The sequence below is a fragment of the Melopsittacus undulatus genome, chromosome 6 (genome assembly GCF_012275295.1).
Source record: "Melopsittacus undulatus isolate bMelUnd1 chromosome 6, bMelUnd1.mat.Z, whole genome shotgun sequence".
In the NCBI taxonomy this organism is placed as follows: domain Eukaryota; kingdom Metazoa; phylum Chordata; class Aves; order Psittaciformes; family Psittaculidae; genus Melopsittacus; species Melopsittacus undulatus.
The window spans coordinates 72,876,537-72,901,856 of NC_047532.1; the positions used below are offsets into that span (position 1 = coordinate 72,876,537).

At 49.2% G+C, this 25,320-nt stretch overlaps 1 protein-coding gene and 1 long non-coding RNA gene across 4 annotated transcripts; both read right to left on the reverse strand.

Moving 5' to 3' along the window:
• Positions 1 to 1,035: 1,035 nt before the first annotated feature.
• LOC115945577 (uncharacterized) lies at positions 1,036 to 7,692 on the reverse strand. Its single transcript, XR_004549734.1, has 4 exons — positions 7,566 to 7,692; positions 3,772 to 3,897; positions 3,323 to 3,466; positions 1,036 to 2,119 (listed from the first exon to the last, which is right to left on the reverse strand). It is a non-coding gene; the product is annotated as an uncharacterized lncRNA (long non-coding RNA).
• Positions 7,693 to 9,049: 1,357 nt separating this feature from the next.
• Positions 9,050 to 24,501, reverse strand: HDAC8 (histone deacetylase 8). 3 transcript variants are annotated; one of them, XM_034064113.1, is made up of 11 exons: positions 24,366 to 24,501; positions 23,873 to 23,925; positions 22,710 to 22,840; positions 20,611 to 20,752; positions 17,721 to 17,833; positions 16,593 to 16,670; positions 16,029 to 16,137; positions 14,164 to 14,336; positions 13,014 to 13,108; positions 11,246 to 11,351; positions 9,050 to 9,991 (listed from the first exon to the last, which is right to left on the reverse strand). In XM_034064113.1, exons 1-11 carry the CDS (start codon positions 24,441 to 24,443, stop codon positions 9,969 to 9,971), a joined length of 1,101 nt encoding a protein of 366 aa, XP_033920004.1. In that variant the 5' UTR covers positions 24,444 to 24,501; the 3' UTR covers positions 9,050 to 9,968. The 3 variants fall into 3 exon arrangements, with proteins under 3 accessions (XP_033920004.1, XP_033920005.1, XP_033920006.1); XM_034064114.1 differs by having other exon boundaries at positions 24,409 to 24,487; XM_034064115.1 differs by having other exon boundaries at positions 24,427 to 24,469.
• Between the last annotated feature and the right edge of the window lie 819 nt (positions 24,502 to 25,320).

The following is a 25,320-nucleotide window of genomic DNA, read 5'->3' on the forward strand; positions in this document are numbered from 1 at the left end:
TTCCACCCTTGGAGCTCTGCTCAGCAGTGACCCGATGGCTCTGCGCCACCGTTCAGTGTGACACACTGCATGTGGCCCTGGACCACAAGGAGAACCCTGCCTGCTCTACTGCTGCCTTAGAGCTCATCTACAAAGAGGTGGGTTTGAGGGGCTGTGGGGTAGGAACCCTGAGCCCCCACTCCCCACCTGAACATAAGCAGTTTGTGCCCAGGCACCATGAAGCCACACCATCATCCTGGCCTGTCCAATCACCAGTGTGGCAGCAGGGCCAGGGCAGTGACTGTCCCACTCTTTTCCAATCCAGTTATTCCATGTCTTCCTGCAGGCAGTGGTGACTGTGCCTTCTGATGTGGGGCTGGAGGTGCTGGTGGAAGGCTACTTGCTAATGCAGCTCCAGCTGCAAAAGCAACAACCCCAGGCCAAACCCCACGTTCCTGCCTCTTGTCCACCCAGTGGTGCCCAAGTCACCTTTGGTACTGTCATGGTTGAAGCTCAGCCATAAATCAGCCACCACGTCTCTCTCTCACTCACTGCCTTCTTCCCTCCCCCCTCTCCCGGAGGGATGGGGAGGAGAATCTAAAGAATTTAACTCCCACGGGTTGAGATAAGAACAGTGCAGTAACTAAGGTATAATACAAACCACCACTGCTGCCACCAATAATAATAATGATAAAGAAAAGAACAAGGGAAGAGAATACAACCGCTCACCACCCACCAACTGATACCTAGCCTGAATTTGGTAATGTTTCCTGACACTGGAAAATAAAAAACAATGTACTTTTCCAGTCTTACCCTTACTAACATATATGGCACTTGAAGGAATCTATAGTTCATTTTGCCCATCATTTAAGAATTACATCCAGTGCTAAAGGTACTGAACAAAATCAAACCAGACTGGTTTGGGGTGGGAGGGGCCTTAAAGCTCCTCCAGCTCCAACCCCTGCCACAGGCAGGGACACCTTCCACTGGAGCAGCTTGCTCCAAGCCCCTGTGTCCAACCTGGCCTTGAACACTGCCAGGGATGGGGCAGCCACAGCTTCTCTGGGCACCCTGTGCCAGCGCCTCAGCACCCTCACAGGGAAGAGCTTCTGCCTAAGAGCTCATCTCAGTCTCCCCTGTTCTGGCAGGGAGTAAGATAAAAAGAAGAGAGAAATTCCACATCTCATTTTTAATCCCTCCTCCTTTCACCATCAGGCCTTCACTGTCATCACCCAAATTCTGGCACTTTAATATGTTTGCCCAGAAATCATTGGATGCATGCTGTCATTTGGTGAAAAAGTGTGAGGAAAATTCTATCCACCTACTTTAAAAGTAACAACAATTCCTTATGAAAGTATCCTCTTTGAAATGTGGAAACTGGCTTCAGTATTGAGAAACTCTCTTCACAAAATGGTCAGCTCTCTCTCCAGCCCATCTATTGAGCAGTATCTCCTTTGAAAGAGTCTGCACTATAAGCCTGATTTCAGTAAGGGATCTAGAGAGAACAGCCGTTTATGCACATATACTTACATGCTTGTTTCAGCAAAATAGCTACTTCTTTTGTTTTGGTGCTGCATTTTTACTAATTGCTCATTATTGAGTAATAATTGCAAGATAAAGCTAACTCTTCAGTAGCTTTTGTTCTTTAAGCTCCTTTGCCTGCTACACTGGATTTATGGAGTTAGATTGGATATATGTGTTATAATGACTTTAACTACATCTTGCTAGTATCAATTTGGAAATTGGGATGTGTTTTATACAGATACTAATGACATCTAGCAACTGTAATTGGTTTCAAAGTCTCTTAATTAAGATTTTTTTAGTTTTGGAATTACCACGCTGATGGGTCCTGCCTGGTAGGATATTAAAAAGCTACTCCAGACCATACTGTACGCATGTATGCTGCGCTATCCTTACCTCATGCACAGATCCATAACAACATTACAGCAGAGTTTAAAAGTAGGTTTGGTAACAAACACATATGCGATCTATTTTTCAATTCCCTACACACTCCAAAGTGAGTTTGGGAAAACATAAAAATACCCATTAGAATCTTACATTAAAATCCAGTACCAAGAAATGGCAGTCTTCAAAACTTCTTACTCCAACTTATCTTGTATCCAGGACATTATTGATGCTGCTGAGAAAAGACAAACCAGAACAAAGGTTGCTTTAGATAGAAAAGCAAAATGTATTTAAACAAATAGGCACAGTGAAGGAATCTGAAATATCTTTGCTAGTGGTGAGTATATTACTATCCTCCAACTCCAGTTCCATGACCAAGCCAACATCAACCACCGTTATCCCAAATCAAAACAACTGTAAAAATGTCCATATGGCTCCTGAAGAAAAGCTTTATTTAAAGAGCTTCATGAGTATTTACTCTTGCCAGACAAAATTGACCATTATGTCGCAAGCGTATACTATTCAGATCTGCAGTACACCAAGAGCCAAACAGTTGTCACTCCTGAATTGCTAATAGCAGAGAAGCAGAAAACAGCTCAGTGAAGCAAAGGAGGACTTCTTGGAGTTATTTTCCTGTCCTGCAAAGTGCTTGCCCATATTAATGTTTTTCTAAGAAGAAATGAAGACTCTTCTTATCAAAGGACAAACAATGTAGTTGCAGATGCCAGAAGAAGGAAAATTCCTAAGGTGCAAGTGTTAGCACTGCTCGTAAGATGCTAGAATGTGGTAGCCTCAGATCAAGAGGTAAGAAAAGGTACCCCTGTGCTCCAGACAGGCTGAGGATGGAGAGCAGCTGGAAAAGGGAGGCTACTGCAGTTATTTTTTCTCATCCTGGTTGATACCCAGGATTGGAGATGCTTGCTGTCCATCTGCAAGGGAGGTGCTATATGGCATCAGAGCCCAAGATGCTGTCTTTTTACCTTTAGACATGTGCTTAAAACAGGAGCATGCTGAGGAGGTGAGATGCCAAAGTACTAGGACAGTCCACAGTAGCAGAAAGGCTGCTGTAGGAATGAAGAGCTGAGGCCATCACTGGCTGGCCTGAGTCCTGCTACATGAGGACTTCAATTTGAATCTCCTTTAACTTTCCTTGGTACTAATTTTTGGTAGGAAAAGCAAGTGGAATGTTTCAAAAACTGACAGTCATTCTGGGGCACACAAAAGCTTTTGGCTCCTTGATCGCTTCTGCGTATCACAGTGCTGGTCTTCCCTACTGGTGCTTCGCAAGTGCTCAGGCACAGAAACCATCTACTAGCAAGTCTTGTCTAGGTACCCTCAGCCATTTGCTGCAACAGATTCTGACCTTTTTTTTCAGTTCCTAAATTATTTCACAGTCTCAGAATCCAACATGCAAGCACTTATGAAGGGTAAAACCTACTCTGCAGCTTCCCTGAGATCGGTTACATTTCTTGTTTTGCCTCTTCCATCTTTGAATGTAGTCTGATTTGCCACGGTTAGCACACCATTCTTCGGTTAGCACACCATTCTTCGTGGAATGAGTCCGGAAAGCATCTCTTAAGAACTATTCAAAATACCAAAAGAAAGCAGAAATGTTACACCTCACGTCAAGCTCCACTTTTGTCACTTGTCTTTTGTGACATGTTTAAACAATTTCAGAGTGAAGGTCAACTGCTTTTCAGCTGATTATCTAATGGAATGTTGACTTTGAGAACTCTTGCAAGAGCCATTCTATTCAAAATTAGGATCTTTTTGTCCCAGCTCAGGCACAGTGAGATCACTGCTTTCAACTGGAGATTCTAGGTGCTCCTGAATAACAACAATAGTATCTGTAGCAGTTCAAGAATTTGTAATAAATGCAGAACTTACTCTCTGTCAGTATCTGGGCAGACTGCAGAAACTGCAGCTTCTTCACAAAGAGTATTAGCATCCAATCCGTCTCAGTTCCTTGCATGCCAGGTGAGCTCCAGCACCAACCACCATCACTAAACATTCCTGGAGAGGAAGCAACGGAAAAAAGAAACAATTGGTTAGACAGAGGGAGGAAGAAATTATAAGAGACAAAGACAGATGTTCACATACTCATTTATGTTGCCCTGCTCTTTGCTGCACCAGGTCCTTGTTTTCATCCCAAAGGGAAGAACAGGTCAGTCTTCCTACACAGCTGTACTTCACCTTTATCTACTGGTTCTGCACTTTCCATATCAGGTCCCAATAAGCAGCTATGCCTGGGCTCAATATTCAGCCTGGAATACCTACCCCTCAGTTATTCTCAGGAAATAATTAACTAACATGTCTCTTTTCCTCCTTCTCTAATCTTCACCTCTGATTGAGTCTAAAAGAAGATAACAGCATCTTTGTAAATGATTTTCTGTCTTTTGGGTCAGTACATAATTTTTCATACAGATTTTTAATTTTTTATAATTTAATCCATTATTTTCTCTTTTTGACAGCCTGTGCCTGGTTTACACAATCTCTATTTTAAAGCATGGAAAAATAAACAGCAATTCCATATTTGCATGAGCTTCTAGGTCAGCGACAGGTATTCCTGAGCTCTGAGACCTGTGCTTGTCTACTCAGAAACACCCGCTGACCATAGTGACAAAACCATTTCTGTCCCCTTAATTCCTCTGCCTCCCTGCATAGGCAGCACTATGTGCAGCACTGAAAAGCAAGCTAAGCTGTAACTGAGCTCAAGTACCACCTGAACTTCAACAGCTGCTCAGATGAGCCTTCCTACAGTTGTGGCATTTCCTTCATACCAACAGGTTGGCTTGGGTTGGGTTGGGTGCTCACGTTTTGGAAGGCACAGTTTGCACTGTGAAGCATTTCTGATCAGTGATGATTTAAGAGCAAGAAAGAGCTCAGACTGACTCAATCACACACCGAGTGTCCATGGATGGCTCTCTAGAAAAAAAATAATGATCAATCTTTATCCTTTCAAACTATTTAAAACTGAAGGGACACCACAGCCAGGTAACTGCCAGCTCCTTGTGATTTTGCCACAAAACACTTTTCAGACTGGAGCTGTGATTTCATGTGAACACTTATAATCTGCTAAGATGTGTGTAAGAAATAGATCCATGCACAAGGCCGGCTTGGAATGATCATCGAAGGACAATCTTCATCACATAGGACTTGAGCAACAGACAAGAAAGGGGAAAATCGGAATGCTGAATACACAGCAGAATAACTATGTGGGTTTTGTTTCTCCCTCACTCTGAGAAAATGCCCCAAACTGGACTTTGTAGCCTCCTCCCCAACCTTGACTGGTGGAGCTGCAAGACACATTCATGATGAGAGAATCCAACCTCTCAATGTGATCTGGGAAAAGACTATTCTTTACTTTTCTAGTGACAAAAAAGAAAAGATCTGTTCACTTTGGATCGGCAGGTACTGCAGTAATGACTGGGCGATAGTTCCTTGCCTCCCCCTTACTTCTCTTAAAGTAAGAATTTAACACAACTAACAACCTGAATTGCAAGGTGGTTTAGAGATGGGAGAAATAACACAGTACGTTTGAGTCCAAAATCACTTCCGTGAAACACAGGCTTCTTTTCCCAGCTGAATTACTGAGGAGCTCTACATAATTCAGGAGCCTTAAGAACTGGTTTGAGACACTCCACTCAACTGCTGCGGAGTATTAAGTACTAAAGGATACTCACCACAGTACCACAACCACGTGGAAGTATTCTACCACCTTCTGATACATACAGACCTTGTGAGGACTGTTAACACCGGGCTCACAGAACTGCTTAAAGTAATTCCACTGAATGGGTTTGTATCTGTAGGAAGCCTGAACATCAATGTAGGTCAAAACCTGCCTGGGCACTTTGAGACACAAAGCTGCAAGAAAAGAAGGATTTGAAATATCATGACTTTAACAGGCACACCGTGCTTAAAGACAAAGTCACCTTTGGGAGACAGACATGCTCTGTGGCTCAGAAGAATGCTATCTTTGTACAACCTACAAAACTAAGCTGCTGCAAACTGCTGTTGTAGTTAAACGGTAAATTGGGGTACCACGTCTGCCAGAGGGTTCTGAAATCGAACCCTAAAAGGACATAAAGAAGGAAGAGGAAGGGGCCTGCTGGACACCTGCACAGACAACACACAGCCAGGAGCCTGTCCACAGAGCACCAGGACAGTCTAGAAACAAGAGACTTCCCCAGAAACAAGTCCTGGAACATTTTCAAATAACCTCCTGTGACACTACACTCCTTTTCAGCCGCACACAGTGACCGGTCAGGTCAGACTTATTCTGTCCTGTACGGTGCTGGACGCACAGGCTGCGCACTGGGCATCCACAGCTGTCTCTATACATTAAAAGCAATAGGATTTAAAGGGCATTTGTAAAGCTTTAATGAGAGAAACTCTATTTAATCTTTAGATGGCATCATTTTTAGATGTCAGAAAATTCCGTGAGCAGACCTTAGACCAACTGCTCCCACATCTAAGGCTTTCAGCTCGATGGCCAGGGCAAATCAGCAGCAGAGCAAATAAAGATTCTGCCTGTTCTCAACAGGCTGAGACTTGAAATCATTCAGCATAAACAGGGAAGCCCTAAAGTCACCCAGTTGGGTAACTCGATGCATCTCCTGCCACAAGCACCCGGCAACACCGATCGAGATCTGGATCAGCTCCCTCACAACGTTGTCTCTGCATCTAGAATAGGAAGCATTTAAGAAGAAACCTAATGAATTTATTGGAGCAAGGCAGGTGTCCAAACCGGGGGAAACCAGGAGAGCAGCAGCACCTGAAATCCTCGCTTGACAGTCTCAACAGAAAAGCTGTGATTAGCTGGGTGGGCTCACTCGGGGCACAACACAGCAAGGTCTATTTGAACAAAATGAGGGCAATTAGCCCTGCCTAGCTGCAGACCTCACTGCTTTCATGGAGAACGAATTTCAGTCTCCAGATCTTTTAGCATCTTAAAGCTACGGTGAACAGCCTCATTTCCAAAATAACTGCAATCTTAGAATGGAAGCGAGGAACAGGGAACTTCTTGGCTGATTTCTAAAAGGGTATTTCCATCTTCGTCCCTTTCCCTATCCATGAAGATACAGTGTGAATTAAGGGCCCTCCGAGTAACTCCCCCCGCTTTGTTTACTCCCCCTGATACCGAGCACGAAGTGCTGTGGTATGCATGGAATACGCTTTTGGCTAGCTCAGATCTGGTGTCCTGTCTCTGCTTCCTCTCGCCTCCTTGCTCCCCCCCTCACTGACAAAACACGAGGGACCCAAAACTCCTTGACCGGGGTAAGCGCGACCGAGCAACAGTTGTAACATCGGTGCGTTACCAGCGCTATTCCTAGAGTAAAGGCGAAACTCAGCTCTGCACCAGATCCTAGGAAGAGAATTAACTCCGCTACGGCTGAAACCGGGGCAGAGAGACAAGCACAGTGGCAGGGCGCAGGATGCCGGGCCAGGAGACTCCGAGGCGCCTGAGATTCATCAAGGGAGAATCTAGGGCACTGGGGGCTCCGTACCCGTCTCGCCTCCGGCAGACCGCAACCCTGCCGCACCGGGCGCTGTGAAGCTTCCCGCGCCGAGCGGGCAGGAGACTCGCCTCTGCGGCCGCCTGACGGACGGACGGACGGACGGACGGACGGACGGACTGACGAGCTCGCCTCCCCGATACACCCGGTGGGCTCGGATCTAACCTGCTGCCGCCGCTGCCGGGACCCTGACCCTATTCGCCATCACGCTGCTCCCGGCGCTGCGCATGCGCACACCAAAACGGCGCCCGGAGGGACTAGAACTGGTGCGCGAACACCCGAGCGCGGAGCGACAGCACCCACTGCTCACCGGCAGCCAGCGCCCACCACGTGACACCGGCCACTTCCGGGACAGCAGCAGGCACAAAGGGGGCTCCACGGCTCATGCGCGGAGCCCGGCCTGCAGTACCGAGCTCTGCACACAGATGGCAGCAGCGAGCAGAGCGCCTCCCACACCTGCCGTACCGAGTCTTGTGGGGGGGTCCCCTCCACCATCCCCCCCTTCCCCAACCCTTGCAGACCCAGAATCAGGAGCTTTGGAGTATTGTGGGGCCACCACAGCGGCTCCGGCTCAACAAGCACAGCCCGTCACGGAAAGGTCTTTGGGGGCACCAACCTCGAATCAAACTGTTACCCCCCTTTCTTCAGAGGTCACCCCCATTCTCTACTCACCTGCTCCTCTGCCGAATCATCGTCAAGCACCAGCTTTCTGTCCTGGCACCTTAGGCTTAGCAGCAGGGGCTGGACGTTCGCACTTGGGGAGCTGGTTTCTGGGTTAGCTGAGGGTGCTGCCCAGAGAGGCTTGGCACAGATGGACCTTCACGTGGCTAAACAAGGGTGGATTGGCACGCTGGTTCCCGAGGACACCGTGTGTAGGTGATGCCCAGCAGCAGCTTTCTGTCCTGCCGGCACCGCAGGCTTAGGAGCAGGGCTGGATGTTTGCACTTCGGATCTGGTGGTTTGAGTGTAATTCGCAACATTTGAAGGTGGTTTGGGAGCATTTCTAGGTGGTTTTGAACTGGGTGGGAGCAATTTGGGCTGTTTGTGCCTAATCTGGGGTAATTCCAGCTGTTTGGGGGCATTCTGCATGAATTTTGAGCTGCTGTGGGGACTTGTGGGGCATTTGGGGAAGTTTGGGGCTATCTGGGGACTGGTTTAGGATGGTTAAAGCTGCTTCAGGGGTCATTTGAGCTGATGTACAGCAATAGGGGTGGGGTTTTATGCAGTTTCATAGACTCATAGAATAGTTAGGGTCCCTGTAAGGTTATCTAGTTCCAACCCTCTATATATAATAGCTAGGGATACACTTCAAAGGGTGGGGGATATATGTCAGGGATCAGAGGTAAAGGTCAAAATGTCAAGGGGTGGGATAAGATTTCAAAGGTCTTGTGTTAAGTGTTAAGAGTGTCATATGCCGTGGATCACAACTGAATGGCCATAGTTTGCCCCCCCCCATCACCACCACTATCTGCAGTACAGTTTTGGACACAGGACAGCAGCACCACCACAAAAACCCCACACAGCTTTTTTTTTCCCCCAGTAATTCTGTGGATTCCCCTACCACCACTTTACAGAGTCCGGGGCTTTACTTAACCCAAGTGTGGTGTTTGGGTGAAAAACAAGAGATCAAAACAAACCCAGGCTGCAAGTCCCTTTGTCTTCCTATTTATTCCAGCATATTCTAGTTAAAGCCACAGGAAATATACTTTTCCCACAGTGACCAAATATCTTTAACAAGAAACACCACATATAAAATGCTCTGCAGGCCCATTGAAGGAGGGGAGAGCAGCAGCAGAGGCAGGTTTCACAGCCCAAGGCCCCATAGACATGTGTAACTCTCCCCTTGCTGAGATGCAAGCAGCAGCTCTCCTAGGGTGCTGGGGTGTTCATGCGAGATCTCCCAGGAGAAGAGCTGCCACGCATATCCCTTGATGCTCTGCAGAGCATCCCTGGAAAACACCATGGCCCAGGGCAGGGGTGTCCGTGCTGCCTTAAGCACCGAATGCATGAAGTGCTGTGGAAAAAGAGCACTAGCAGGACAATGCGGCGCAGGAGGAAAGGGAAGGGCTGAGGAGGATTTCAAATACTTTATTAAAAAAACAAGTCCCAGTTAAAAGCAGCCTGGCTGTGCCCCTCCCTGGGCAGAGACACAGGCTGTGCCCCATGCCCTAGCAGGACCTAGGCCTGTCTCCAGCAGGGTAGTGTAGAGGCAGTGCTCCCACCCCCAGGGCAATGCAGTGCTGGACCTGGGTCACAGCTCTCTTAAAAACATTTAAAACTAGTTGTGAGAATAAACTCTGTGGTGTTGAAGAAGGAAAGAGGAAGGAGCAAGGGAGGCTCTGCAGACACTGGAAACCTGTGGCTCCAGGGTCCAGACTTCTGCCTGGGAAGAGTCACAGTGCCCATGGTGCACAGCAGCTTTTCTTCTTTGAAGAGAAAAACGACACTGACCACCAGCAATTTCTTCCAGACTTCCCCGACAGCCACTAATTTCACCAGCTGCTCACATAAACACACCATGTTCCCCACAGGAAATGCTCTTGCAGAAACCTGAACCTTCTTTTTCTGCTAAACAACGTGCTTCAGGTTCCCTGCAAATAAAATGAGGAAGAAAACAGGATTTCCACTGATGGTTCAGCCTGCCAGGGGCAGTGGTGCCACCCCTATGCCTGACAGCCTGGACAGCCTCAGCGCAGCCCCTGCTCACCCCTCTCTCACTTTGCAGAGGCTGCTGCCCTTCTCCCAGTCACTCGGGCAACTACCAAAGGGAGATGCTGCCACCACTGCCCACTACAACCTGCAACTGGCTGGATTCATGGGCCAGCACTGGAGGGGCACACACTCCAGGCTGCCCTGTCCTTCCTCTGTGCCAGATGCACTGCCAGAAGCATGCAGCACAGATCCCTCCCAACTCTGCAGCAATGCTGTTCCTCCTCTCCTGGACAGGTGAGGGGGGGATGTCCCCTCCATAGGATTGGCCTGTGCTTGGAAATGTACAACTCAAGTCATCCACAGCCACTGTATCTCCTACCCACCTCCTGCTCTGCTTCAAATACCAATACATCACAACATCCAGAGAGTGGAAAGTGCTGCAGAGACCTGTCTCACTACCTCCAGCTCCTCCTGGGGAAGGGGCAAGACAGATGGGCAAGGGCATCAAACAAGGCTGGCAGGAGCTTGCTGGGCTCACCCAGCTGCCTACCCTCGACTCCCAACGGCTTTCTATCTCCTGCCTGGCTAGGAGTTGCATGGAGATCAGGTGGGGAACCATCTTTGCCCTCAGGCAAGGCCCAGCCCTGCAGGAAGCTCTGAGAAGAGCAAGGCAGCTCTGGCTCTGCCCCAAGGCCCAGTGGAAGGATGCTGCAGAAGGTGGCCCCAAGGACACTACACATACTCCTGCCAAAGGCAGACCAGGGGCTCTCATTAGGCCTGAAATAAAAAAAAAAATAATAGCTGGGGCTTTGTGGGACCCTGGGCAAAGCACTTGGCATCCAGTCCTCAGTTCTGCAGCAGCTTGGTGCACCAAAGGGTTCTGTCACCTTATTAAGGGGGGTTGGTTTAAAAGTAAGGTCAGGTTTGTGAAGAACTGGTGACACTCCCAGTCACAGTGAAAGACCATACTTGAAAAATATAATCATCATCCTATTTGAAAAATTGTGACAACCAGGCGAAGTCCCCAGTGACTGGACAGGGAAACACTGGCAAGTCAGCCTCACCTCTGTGCCCAGTCAAGTGAATGTGGTTCATCTTTCTAGTCTGTGGAAAAGCCTCCAAAGGGCTTTCCTGCCAGTCCTCTCTAAGATGACCTGTCAGCCTGGAGCAGGAGCGTTGCTTGGACAACTCACCTTTGATTGAGTTAATGATTTCTTCAATTCTCTGTGGCTCATTGCGGTCTGGTCTGCAGCTCGGTGTGACCTCCAGCACATAATCCGGACCATATTCTGTGAAGAACTGCAAGGAAGAGGAGAGCAGAGTGAGTGCAGAGGTCTCTGGTGGGCTGTGGCTGTGAGAGGGTTCCCCATGGGGACCCAATTGTAAAAAGAGAAGAGCATTTTCTCCACCTGAGGTGCACATGTATCTTAACTGTGTCAAAGAGGTGCTTCTGCTGTGTCTGTGCCCACTGGAAGTCTGCAGCCACTATCAATTGAAAGGCCTGGGAAGCAGAACTCTGTGGTGCTGCCAAAAGCAGCCAGATGTCTTTCCCAGTGCTTTATTAGGCAAAGCTGGTGACACTCGTTTTACTCATGGTTCCCTGCAAACCCGTTTGTTTGGGGTTTCTTTTTCTATCAACAAAATTCAAGTGCTGCCTATCAGCCTATCCTTTCAGATGTCCACCCCACCTTGCAGAGTGCTGCATTGACATGACTGTCAAACACTTGGAAAGAGAAAAATCAAGAGTTCTTTAAGGTTAATAATGTGTCTTTCCCATAGTGTAGAGGTGAGCCTGAATGAGAAAATCTGCAGCACATGGACTCTCCATGGTAATGCAGAATCCCAAATCACTGCCAGCAGGTTCATTTCACAAGCACACATCACTGTCCAAAGATGGCGACACACTAGGGTTAAAAATTCAGTGCTGAAGTTGCAGTAGGTCCTGTTGCTACCCCTGGAGTTTCACTGCATGGAGAGCTAGTTCGGCCTTTGAGCTATTGCACCAGACAGGGACATTCACAGAACCACAGTCTCGCAGGTGATTAATGACACACAGGGCTGAGGTTTCCTTTTAGAGTGAGATTGGAGGTGGCAGATCTGGCAACCCAAGACTGACATCTCTGCATTAGCACTGGCTTCTCCAAGCAGACCTCAACATGCCAGTACTGACAAGGAAAATTAAGTTATTTAAGCACACCTCTCAAAAAAGCATCTTGTAGCTGTAATAACCAGTTTATATAATGATGAATTTCCAGTTTCAATGCACAAAAATGACTTAGTTCCTCAGGCATACTGTAGATCCATGAGATCCTTAGACAAAGGCAAACCCATAATTCTCCTCTGAGTCACTGTAGGCTGGAACTGCTTTGCACGTTCAGGTTTGCTTCTACACGGTCAATAACTTTGATCTGCATTTTGAGACCTATTATGAACCTGTAGCTATTCCATCCAGATTTTTAGATTGTGCCTCTCCAACCAGCTGCCCAGCACCACGCAAGGTGGGAACTGATGCAGCTCGTGTGCAGTCGTGACCAGTACCAGGCCCCACAGCCCACTGCAGTGCCCACTGCAGCACTGATGGTCAGAAAAGCTCCAAAGCTACTCTTGGTACTTCCTGTAAGTTTATGAAAGCAGGACTAAAAAGTAAAGCCTTCATACAGGCCTGGCACAAAAAGCACATGCATTTCCAGAGTAGCTCTCTGAGCATACAGGTGACTTCCTTTCCCCATCTTTTCCATCATTATCACTGACTAGAAGTTACTGGCAACCGTGATTCCTTGTGAAAAGGTGCAGACCAGCCCCAGGGCCTGGGACCAAGCACCCCCTACATTGCTAGGACAGCACATTATTGTTACAGGAATGTCTCAACAGACCAGTATTGAGCAGCAAGGAAGCCACTTGGATTAGGGAGAACAACTCAGCTCTTGTGCATGGAGAAGGGAGGGTTTGTCAAAGCTTTACCTCGTGATCAGGGATCTCAGAAGACAGTGTTCTCCCAAGGATGACCCCAGTCAAGTATGTCCAGCATCGAGCTGTGTTGGCAAGGTTGTAGCCTCCTGTCTCCAGCAAGATTTGTGATTTTGTAGAGGGAGAGTGGGAGAAGAGGGAGATTTTAATGAAAGGAACAAATCATGGAGGCAACACACAGAGTTTACATGAATTCAGCTTGCTCCATCCACTCAGGCTGTGCCCTGCATGTTGCAACTGGTGGCTACACAAGGCCAAGTTGGAATGACACTGTATGCAAGGGCAGACCTCACAAACTGAACCCCAGTTACACCCAGCACGGCACAGGCCTGGGTCCTCCAGTCATCATCTCAAACCCAGCAGGAGCTTCCAGTTCCATGTGTTGGGCTCTCTCCTGGCAACAAGGAGGGGGGATCAAAGGTAGCAGAGAAGGAAGTGCAAGGGTAGCAGTGAATATGGGAGATCCTTGCTTTATAATGCCAGACTGCAACCCATAAAGCATGATATACATGTCAGGCCATTCGCTGGTGAGCTCTTCAGCCGTGTCATGTTTGAAAGGACCAGTGTGAAGCTCATTGGTACAACCTGGCACTCAGTGAGTTTTGCTGATCTCAAATGCTGTTGTATAAAGCTTGTCCTGCTGGATAAGCAGCTAGTGATGCAGTATGACAGAGCTAAGTCATTTTTAGCCTTCAGAGCCCTGCTGCATCATTCAGGCAGCCAACTCGTTTCCCAAGTTCCTGCTTGAGTAAATCATTCATCGCCAGATGCCCAAGGTAAATTTGGGAACACAGTGCTCGCTTTCAAGAAGCACTGAAGGGCTGATGAGCAGAGATGGGAATCAGAGGTGCCATTGAGAAGCCAATGTCAGTTCATCAGGGTTAACAGCCTCTGCTCATCTCCAGAGGGGCCAAAGACCCTTTAACTCCAGATCTGAAGGTCAGGATTGAGACTTGCCCTAGCGAGCATCAAGGATTTCAGGTCTGTGTGAAGACAGCACCACGGCACAGTGCACTCTCCTGGTGCTGCCTGTAGCCACCCTCCTGAACTCCAGCCAGAGCTGAGCTCAGGACACCTGCTTGAGGACAGGCCATGGGACAAACCCATCTTCCTCATGACCAAACAGCAGGACTGGCACACTCACCTCCTCCCAGGATGAGCGTCGCCAGCTGCCACTGCAGGACGTACTTCAGGCACTTGCCCAGGCCCTCAGGTGTCATGTTGAAAGAGCACATGGGATCCCCAGCAATGGTGTCTGCTCCCAGCTGCAGCACAACTGCATCCGGGTTGAACACAGCGTACACCTCCTTTAGCACACTGCGAAGAGAAGCAGCAGCAGGGGTTACCGCAGACACGGCTTAGAGGGTGCTGGTGGTATGGTCCTGGTCCCTCAGATCAACTTATGCTTCTCAAGGTTTCTGCATTCTCCCACCCCCTCATACAAGTTATGCTCCCTCTGCTCCCAGTCAGCCTTCTGCCTCTGCTACTATTCTGCAGAAAGTTTTGCTCTCAAAGCACTCATCACAAGGCTGATGAAGGCAAAAGCATTACTGAGAGGGAAGGAGGATCTAGACCTGATCACCTTAGTGGTAGCATCAAACCACACGTTTACATCAGCTGCCCCGAGTGGAAAGGCTGCAAGCCAAACCCAGGGACTTTTCTCCCCTACAAAAGTCACAGTGAAAAAACAGGTCTAGAGAAATAGCAATCCTAAACTCAGACACCTCTCACTAGGGCAAGATGAAGAAAGGAAGGCTCTGTTTAAGTTCCCACTCTCCTCTCTCCCACATGGCTCAAGTCAGAAATATATTTTCTGTGGCTCTAGTGGATGCTCGGGTGCCTGGAGACAGTTCATGAGCAGTATTCTGTCTTGCAGAAGGAAGTTGGGCATGTCAGACACTTGGCTTTGCTCCAGGTTTTTAGTATTATGAACACCACAGAGATAATAATCCTGTTTGCAGCACTGTGCTCCAAAGCCCAAAACACAAGGAAAAATAATGGAGAAAAACATGGTCTTTCCACAACAGTGTTTTTATCTTGCTAAAGTAGAAACAGATGTGAAAACAAAAGCTGCTTGGAAAACACTTTCAGCTCAGGCCCAAGCAGATCTCCCACAGATGGTCAGGGTTCAGCTACCACAGCTAAAAGGTACTTGCCCTGATTTCAGCTGTAGCACAGTTAATTCTCTTCCTAGGATCTGGTGCAGCACTGAGCTTCACCTTTACTCTGAGAATAATGCTGGTAATGCACTGATGTTTCAGTTGTTGCTTGGTCGTGCTTACCCTGATCAAGGACTTTTCAGTCCCTTGTGCTTTGCCAGCAAGGAGGGGCACAAGAAGCCATGAGGAAGCAGAGACAGGACACCAGATCTGAGCTAGCCAAAGGCGTATTCCATGCATACCACAGCACGTCTTGCTCAGTCTAGAAACTGGGGGGAGTTACCCAAAAGAGATGGGTAGCTGCTTGGGTTGAGCTGGTCAGCGGGTGCTGAACAATGATATTGGGCATCACTTGTTCTTCTCTCAGCAGGGTGTGGGGTTTATTTCTTCCTCTCTCTCCATTCCCCCTTTTAACTAGCATTATTTTTTATAAGAATTTAGTTTTATTTACATTACTAAACTGTTCTTACCTCATCTCACAGGTTTTTACATTTTTGCTGATTTTCCTCCCCATCCCACTGGCGAGTGGGGCAGAACGAGCCAGCGGCTGCTGGCTGGGCTTAAACCATGACAGTCCTTCTCAGTCTCTCCTTAAACATACAAGGCTGACCCATGGCAAAGAGACCCTCCAGATGTCCACAAATGCCTCTGTATGTTCAGTTTGCTTAAGGAATCACACAAGACCTCTGAGACCCCTTAAGATCAGTGTTCGCTGTAACCAAAATCTCTGACAGGGGAAGGTCCCTCCTTAAGAAAGGACCATAATTACCATAGTAAATAAAAGAATCTGTACAGTCTATGTTCTATAAAATGCCATCCAAATAAACCAGATCAAAGCAAGAGGGCTTACGTTTCACAGATCTGGTAATATCTCTCATCCTGAATGCCATCTTGAATGGGTACATTCACGCTGTAATAGCGACCTTTCCCCAGGCCAACATCTGTCACATCCCCAGTGCCTGAAAAACAGAAACACTCCATAGTGAATTAAGGGAAGCAGATCAGGAGCAGGAGAAATGTCTCAGATGAGAGCAGAGAGCTCAGACCTTTGGCATGCTCATAGAAAGGTCCACCAGCCACCACTAATAAAAGGAGGGGCTGGGTGGACCTGGTTCTCACCCCCTGCCCAACTCTGTTGTGCCACTTTCACACGTGTGCAGATGGCCATCCAGCAGTGGCTCTGCCAAGCTCAGTTACAACCACAAAGAGGGAAATGTCAAACATATAGTTCCCCTTCTTTCCTTCTTCTGGGTCAATAGCAGAGGCAGTGAGATGCCTCCATTAGACAGAAGAGATGGGACCTGTCTTTGCTGGGGCCTTGTCAGTGATGATCTTAAGGTCCTTTCCAAACCTGACCATTCTACAATTCTACATGTGAACTGAATTAGCATAAACCTCCTAGTGTTCAACTTGCCTGGGAAAAATCCTGGTGAAAACTTATGCAGAGAAACAGTCATCACTTTTGAGGTGAAGCTAAAGGCATCTTCAACTCCTGTCAGAAAACGAAGAGAAAAAAGCTTTCATGCATCGTCCACATAAATGACAGCCACTGGATAAATGAGCCACTTGATAAACATGTGGCTGCAAACAGAGCAAGAACAGAACAAAGAAAGCAAAAACCCAGATGTGGCTCAGTAACTCCATCCTTAACCAACGGAGATCTGAATTTGACTGCAGCAAAGGTCACAACTGAAAAGAATTTGGCAGGTCTCATGCTAATCAGTACTGAATGTGTCTCAATGCCTCAGATCAGTGCCTACATTAGCAGTACTCAGGGTCTGCACTGCTGGGCCTGCCAGACTGGGGGAGGGAGCCGAGCAGGGATGCCTTGGCCAGAGCGTGGCTGTGATTAGAAACAGAGCACCCAGGCTCTCTGGCTTTTCCTCAGCACTGCTGTGATTAAGTATACATTTTCTTTTCTTTAAAGACACGTTAAAACAGCTGGGGTGGGAAGGGAAAAAGAAGTAACAGGAAACCTAACAAAAAACAAATGTAGGGGAGCAACAGAGCAAAATGAAACACACCATAAAATTCACAAGAGCAGGAAACGTTAAATGGTGTTGAAATAACACTTCTGAAGGAGAGAGTGATTCCAGCGTGGCCAGCGCTACCTTTCATTTTATAGCATCAAAAACTTTTAAAAGCACCATTTACTATTGCTTCCCTCTTGCACTGGTGTTATCAATCAATCAAACACTGTCAGCAGCTGCTCTGCCAGAGGGGGAGACAAGGCACTGGGGGAAGTTCTTGCTGGGAGCCACTAGCACAGGGGATTACTGGGACAGGAACATGCTGTTTGCTGCTTTAGGTACAAGACTGCTGCCCAGAATCTCAAGAGAGGTGTGATGAGTAGCACAGGGCAAGTCCATGAAGCAGGACAAGGCAGAAATGGATTGAGGGAACTCAACTGCACTGATAGGAGGCAAAGCCACAGCTGCTGCAGCAGGTACAGCCCCACTGCACTGACATGCCTTGATTTCCCCCACTCCCTCTCCGACCTAGCACTGCTGCTGTGCTGTCTGCAGTCTGCACTGGTCCTTACCATCCCCATGATGCAAATCCAAGTCGATATAAAGGACACGGTCAAATTTCTGGCGCAGTCGCAGGATGCCCAAGACGGCGTCATTCAGGTAACAGAAGCCAGAAGCTTCATCTCTGTGGAAACAACATCCATGAGTTTGCGTATCGCCAGCACACCACTAATCTGATCTTGGCATTATCTCCTTTATTTTGCAAGTCTCCACCCTGTGAGTGCAGAGAGGACCATGAAGAGCCCAGCCAAGGCCCAGCACAAACCAAAGGATGGGTCAGAAACAGCTCAAAGCATGGCTGGGGAGCACAGAGAACATGACTTCTGTGCCAATGGCTTCGCAACCCTGGGCTTGCTAGCAGCTGGTAAAGCATCATCTAGCTCTGCCGCAGAGAGGCCTGAGCCATGGAGGGCTTGGGCTTGACCATCTCGCTGTTGCACAAATACAATTTTTGCGTTCTGCAGCTGAGGTATTTTAAGTAAGTTCAGAGCCACCCGACCCAAACAGACTCTCCACTGTTACCTCCTCTCCCTCTGCAGCAAGAGAACAGGCCCCTGGACAGTCCTGCTTGGCCCTTAGGGTATGGAGGTTAAGCCTCTTCCCAAAGCAACTTTCTCCCTTCCTCCCCAGGAAAACACAAACAGGATACCCCACAAAGGCAGTCCCTCACAGTGCAACTCCTGGGCTCAGCCAGACGACAGCCCCAACAGCTAAAAAGAGGACAGACATTGCATGGAAAGATTTATTCATCCCTAACATACATCAGGGGGCAGCTTCCATACCGCTGGTATCACAGGAAAAAGTTTATTAATCCCCACTCCAAACTTTTCTAAGTTAAGTCCCCAGCACTGCTTGGCAGTAGCCCATTGCACTCCTAGTCAGTCCTGGAGAGCTGATTTAAACCAAAGCTTTACACTTTGCAACAGGAGTGTCCAAACCCCCATTCCCCAGGCTCAAAGACTCCAAGCTCTGAGATGTACCTCTTGGAAACACTTCCTGACTTTCAGCCACAGCATTCCGCTCATTTCCTGACACTCCCCTGCTCAGCAAACAGCTGGAAACATTGAGGAGCAGGTCTGAGGTAGCATAACTGCACTTGCTCTCACTCCCTGCAAATGTCACAGAGCACAAATGCTTCCCGTTGACTCTCTTCATTTACAGTGATGCTGAGAACTGGGATGCTAGCAAGTATCCTGGGAATCTTCCTTAACTGTGATTACAAACAACACTCCTCCCTGCCTTCCCAGCCTGCAAGAAAGCAAAGTGAACTACATCATGTCTCAGGCACTCTCTTCATGACATAACATACTCACTCTTTCAACCTTGAGGCCAAACAGAGCTTGACACCAGCTCAGAGGCTGACCAGCGTCAGAGCTGCAGCTCAAGGAAAGCACTTGGGATTTCCCCACCCCAAATCCACATAGCAGAGCTCAGGCAGAGGTCAATAAAAGGCACCAACTCCGCATCTTGCCCTCTACCTCAAAGGCACTCCAGGGAACTGAGCATGGCGACAGCAGTCACCACTCCTACCTTCAGGTAAACAATTAAGGCACCAGACAGAAAGTCTGTTTTGACAAAAGGACACATATTTTGCTAGAACACAGGTCCTAGCACCAGATACCTGCAGCTCAGCATCAGTCTTGCTGAACCTTCACACTGGACTGGCACCTACCAAAGCTGCTCCCTGCCCTGAGCATCCCACACCACCTCACTGGAGTGACTGGAAAGGTTCCTTTGAGATCAGCAGGTATCCAGTGCCTTTTTAAAACACTGTTTGCATCCCACAATAGGGGTAACAGCACAGCTTGGTGGCAGCAACACCGCAAAGGTTTCTTCTGCTACAGGCATTTTATGAACCGTGCAATCAAGATAGAAGATTTTTAAAAGCCATCCCTCCTGTGAAGAGCTTCAGCTCGGCCAGGCTGGACCCTCTCCTTCCTGAGCAAGCAGCAGCCAAACCCACCAGCAAAGTACTGACCACAAAGAAGGCCTCGGTGCAATGCCAGCATCGCTGGTGGTTGCAGCCACTGCTACACCTCTGCTTTCTCTGCCAAGTCAGAAGAGTCACTGGAGCAAGAGAAATCTGCACACCTACATGCAAGTCTTTAGGGTAAGACATGTGATTCCTGCTGATTTCTGGGGCTCCACAGGGAAAGAGAACAGCATTGCAAAGGCCAGATTGCTGGGGTCAAGGAAGGGTGCCATCCTGTCTGCATTTGCAGACAGGCCTCGTATTTTGGGAGATGGGGGACACGAGTTAATACATACAAAACAGAGGCCATGGAAAAATTATTTTACCACTAGAGAACCACACAATCCAGGCATGAAATTTTTACTTCCTCTCCTATTGTTCTGAATATCGTTATTAACATCAGAAATCAGAACAAAAAGCCACCCACAGAGCATGGAGAGAACAGTGGTCAGTCCTGCACTGCTTCAGACCTCTTATGTAAGAACGCAAAAGGCTACACAGACCAATTTGGACAATGCGTTCCCATTCTCTTCCAAGTTAGGAGTGACAACAAGCATTTCCCTCTCCACAGCCCTTCTCTGTGGAGTTTGCAAAATCAGTTCTCACTTGACCTCCAAGAGATAACCATGTATCCACAGATGTCAGGACACCTTTGAATCTATCTGTCCCAGACCTGCACTGTAGCTCATGATAGTATAAGGACTGGGCAGTAACATGCCTACTCTCAGGCCTCTGCCCTACACTCTGCTTCTTCCTACAGAGTATAGGGCAGAAGGCTACCTCCTGACCTTCTTCCCTCACCCCTCTCACATCCTGCTTTCTCTTCCAGCTGGATGGCTGCATCCTGAGGGTTCAAAGGGAAGCTGGGAACTAGGAGCAGGGTTCACACACTGGCTGAGAAAACACAAGGGAAGGGATTGTTTTCTTACTTCTTTGCATGATGCCACCCTCCAGGCCAGTTAATGGCTACTTTGCACTTGCCATCCAGCAGGCACTGCGCTGCAGTGATGGTGGCTCCTCCCACAGCTGCCGCATACTCAAAGATCCCTTCAGTAGCTGGACAGTCATAACCTGTGGGCAGGAGTCCGTGTGTCAGACACAACAGGCCTTTTCCTCTGCAGGAAGCACATTCAATTTGTTTTGAGCTCTGTCTTTAACCACTGCTCTAACTTTCTGTACCAGGGATAATGCAGAAGGCGCAGCACAAACTCCTGCAGCCCAAGGAGCAGATCATAGAATCACAGACTGGCTTGGGTTGGAAGGGACCTTAAAGATCATCCAATCCCCCTGCCACAGGCAGGGACACCTTCCACTAGAGCAGGTTGCTCCAAGCCCCTGTGTCCAACCTGGCTTTGAACACTGCCAGGGATGGGGCAGCCACAGCTTCTCTGGGCACCCTGTACCAGCACCTCACCACCCAGATAATAAAGAATTTTTTCATAATGTCTAACCTAAATTTACCCCGTTCCACTTTAAAACCATTTCCCATTGTCTTGTAAAAAGACCCTTGTAAAAAGTCCCACCTCTAGATTTTCTGTAGGCCCCCTTTAGGTATTGGAAGACTTTTACAAGGTCTCCCCTTAATGAACCTTCTCTTCTCCAGGCTGCCCCAGCCCAGCTCTCTCAGCCTGGCTCCAGAGCAGAGCTGCTCCAGCCCTTGCAGCATCTCTGTGGCCTCCTCTGGATTCATTCCAACAGCTCCACATCCCTTTGTGTTGTTGCTCTAGACAACGGGTGATGAACTGACCACAACCCCCATTCCCTGTCCCCTTGCACTGCTTAAGAAGGCAAAAAAGCTGTGATTGAAGTTGAGCCTAGGAAGAAGGGTGGATGAGGGGGACTGTAATTTTAGTTTTGTTTTCCTCTGTCTTCCTTTATTATTCAGTTTATTTGTTATTCCTTTGTTATTCGGTTTTGTTTTCTCACTGTCTTCCTTTGTTATTAATTGGCAACAAACTGATTTCCCTAAACTGAGTCTGTTCTGCCCATGATGGCAACTAGGGAAACATCTCACCTATTGTGACCCATGTTCTATTCCATTGTATTTTCTCCCCTATCCTATTGAGGAGGAGGAGAGAAGCACCTTGGTGGGCACCTGGCAGCCAGCCAAGGTTAACTCACCACAGATACCAACAATCAAAACATTTCCTTGCACTCAGATCATTCAGAGGTGGGTCTCGATCCAACTTGTGATGTGTGTGCCTAGCTAGCCTGACCTACTGGCCCCTCACATACATCTTACAACAACACTCTCAGTTCTCTGGCTACCCTACAAGAAAAGCCGTGGCACAGTCACTGATGTATGTCCCCCATAAAAATAAGACATCCACAAAGGAGACAGGCCTAAGTAGACTGCAGGTCTACAGCTAGATTATGATCTTCATGTACTCCAACAGCAGCCTCCCTGAAGCTGCTCCACAGCAAGGCAAAACTCCCGGACTGCTCCTCTGCTTCCAGACAGATCAGCTTCAGGGACAGAAAGGGGAGACCTAGGGGAGACCTATGAGATCAGCGCAGAATGTGTACCACTGCCTCAATGCTGGGTCACTCCTGTTCCTGACACTAAAGAGTATGCAGAGCCATCTTGCCTGCTCTAACTACTGCAGCTCAGACTGTCTTAAGTGCAGGCAACTGGCAGCCCTCATTCAGGAGGTAAGCAAAGTCACCCAGAAAACACTCAGACGACTCTGGTGCCTGGCTGCACCCTCAACCATACATGTGCTCTTCACCACAGCAGACTTGTGGAAGCCAAGGTCAGCAAGTCAAGGCCTTCCGTCCCACGTGAGATCCTAAAAGCAGCAGAAAAAGGGACTGGTTCCCAGTACGCAAGGGACAGTGTGAGGCCGACAGTACCCTCTGCTGGCAACAGTTGAAAACGCCAGTCTGATAGGGCTCAGCAGCACCCTATCAGTGTTTCCCCCCATAAACAGCCCACCTGAGCTCACCCCTCTGTCTAACCTCAGCGCCAGCAGAAAGCATCCTGGTCCTAATACTCAGTTAATCTCTCACTGAAGATACATATCCTTACCCAGTCCATATTCCACAGACTCCGGATGGTCATCGTCTCCCTCCTCACTGACCTTCTGTAGGTGCTGCAGGTAGGCATCTGTGTGGAAGCTGGCCATCTCCTCCATGGAGGCCACTTTTGGCTTGACTATCCTAGGCAAAGAGGAGGAAGGGAGCACATTCAGGAAGACACTCCAAGGTTTGTCCAGAAAGCCTAACTTTAACCTCCTCAAACAAGAAGCCTTCTTTTGGCAGCTGCTGTTGACAAAACAAACAAAACTCCCACCTCCTCTCACACCAGACTGTCACTTGGAGTGAAAAAGCTGATCAGCTGAGTGGGTCTTTCCCCCAGCATGGCACTACCTGCTGTGCCTGTCCCAGTGAGGAACACCTGCAGGTGCTGCCTACATTAACCTTGCCACTTTGCTTGAAGTTTTTCTTTTCTTTTCTGCATATTCTCCCAGTTTAAGTGTGCCCAGCACATCCAACACTCTGGTTACACACAGAGGAAAGAACAGAGTGACAACAGCCAGGCCCAGCCAAGTGCTGCAGCAAGACACCAGCCTGCTGGGTCAGGAGGCTGAGCAGCCCCTGTCACATGCTCTTAACTCTGCCTGCATTCAAAGCAAAGGCCGTCTCTGTCCTCAGCAGTTCACACATCACCTGAGTTGTGGTGCTTTGCAATCTGCCCAAATAAATCCTGTGACACGTACAAGCCCCCTCCAAGCCTCCGGCCCTGGGGGGCAGGTGCAGGCAACACAGTTGCTATGGGAAGAACACAAGACACTCCCAGCCTCAGGTTAGCACAGTGGTGAGCGCTTCTAACCCTGTGTCAGGGCAAACAGCCCTTTGGGTCCACCTCTGCAATGGTACCTACAGATGTTTCCAAAGTACACGTTGCCAAAGTGACCAGAAAGAAAAAAAAATCCTTAAAAAGTTTCAACAGGCACCTGTGGTGCTGCTGAACTGACCTGTGGGACTTTCTCCATTTTTTTGTCCAATTTTGCATAATTACCACAATCTTGTCCATTTAGCACAACTCAGGCTTCCCTTATATCCTAGAAATACACACTGCCAGGCTCCTGGAATCATTCTGCCAGTAGGGGCAGCCCTCGAGCCACCCAGTACCTTCCACGCCTTAGCAGAGAAGAAAACATTCTCTTAACACAAAAGGAGAGTACTTACTTCATCTGGTCAAGTAGGGCATACGCTTCAATCAACGAATGCACCATACTGGCCTGAAGAAAAGAAACAGTAAGGCCGTGAGCAGCTCCGAGCAGGCGACGGCAGCAGCACCCAACGCGGATCCACCCGCAGCGAAAGCGCAACCGGGACTTCTCCCAGGAGCAGCACGGCTCACATGACGCCAGCCTGAGCCCGGCTCTGCAGCTCTTCGGCGTGCGGGTGGCACCTCGGAAGTGCTTCCTCTGTGTCCCGGCCTCAGGCGGTGCAAGGGTTGAGCCCGGCTCTCCCGGTCCTCGCACCGCCGCTGCCCGGAGCCGGCGCTGCACCCTCCCCGCACGCTCCCGCTGTCTCCGGCAGCCTCCCCAACACCCCCGGGCCTCTCGCCGGGACTCCAGGGGTGCCCTCCGACCCCAGGCCTCACCCCTGCGCTCCCAACACCCCCCTCGCCGGAGCCCCCCAGGGCCGCGTTCTCGCCCCCCGGCGCGGCGCTGACCCGCTTGGGCACTTTGCAGAGGGAGTCGCAGAGGGCCACGTACTCCGGGCTGTACACGTACACCGGCACCGCCGCCATCCGGGCTGCCGCGCAGCGCCGCGCGGACACCCGCCCGCCGGAACACGCCGAGACCGGCACTTCCGGCCCCAGAGCACGCCGGGAGCTGCGGTCCCTGCTTCGGCCTGAGCCCGGTGCCGGCAGCGCTCGGCCCGCGGTGCCCAGAGCGGCAGGGTGCAGGGAGCAGCCGCCCGCTCCCGTCGGAGGTGTTTTACCGGAGTGTCCTCAGCTCGCGGTGGCCGTTCCTTACAAACGCAACGCCGTCATTACAGGAGCACGGCCGGGGGACGCCTGCCGTTCCCTGCTGGCGCTGTCCACACCCCCGCCGGCTCCCTGCGTATCCTCCTGATTTTACTGGGACAGGCATAGACGCCGGGCTGCGGGTTGTCCGTCCCCCACTCTCTTCCCCACCAGGCTAAAGGTGGCAACTTAAAGGAGTGAATGGGGGCAGGTCAATGCTGGGTACAGCAGACGAAACCCCTCCTTGCCCACCCTACCTTCCCAGGTGCCTCTGTACGACAGGTACGATGTTCTGGATGGTGGAAGGCAAGTCGGTGGATGGTACAGATAACGTTCCACCTACTCCAGAGGCATTGCCAAGGTCAGAAAGGCCTAACCCCTGTGTCAGGACCACCTCCATGAGGAAGAAATGGGTTACAGGGTCAGGTGATTCTCTTTTGAGGGCAACAGAAGGTCCAGTATGTTGGACAGACCCTCTTAGAGAAGCCTGCTGCCTCCACGGGGCCTGTGTTAAGGATATCACTAGGAAACTTCCTAGCCTGGTATGACCCTTGGGCTATTACCCCATTACTGCTCTTCCAAGTGAGTGGTGATGAAGCCACAACACATAATCCAAGGACAATCAAGAGACTTCAGGGCCTTGGCACTGTTGGTAATC

Bases quoted from the DNA above. Each gene is read 5' to 3' on its own strand.
- HDAC8 (XM_034064113.1), bottom strand. From the start codon at position 24,443: ATGGCGGCGGTGCCGGTGTACGTGTACAGCCCGGAGTACGTGGCCCTC. The intron at 20,753-22,709 runs GTAAGGATATGT...TCCTGCCCACAG, and splicing joins GTCTGTGGAATATGGACTGG to GTTATGACTGTCCAGCTACT. The intron at 16,138-16,592 runs GCAAGTTGAACA...TCTGTTTTTCAG, and splicing joins TTCACCAGGATTTTTCCCAG to GCACTGGGGATGTGACAGAT.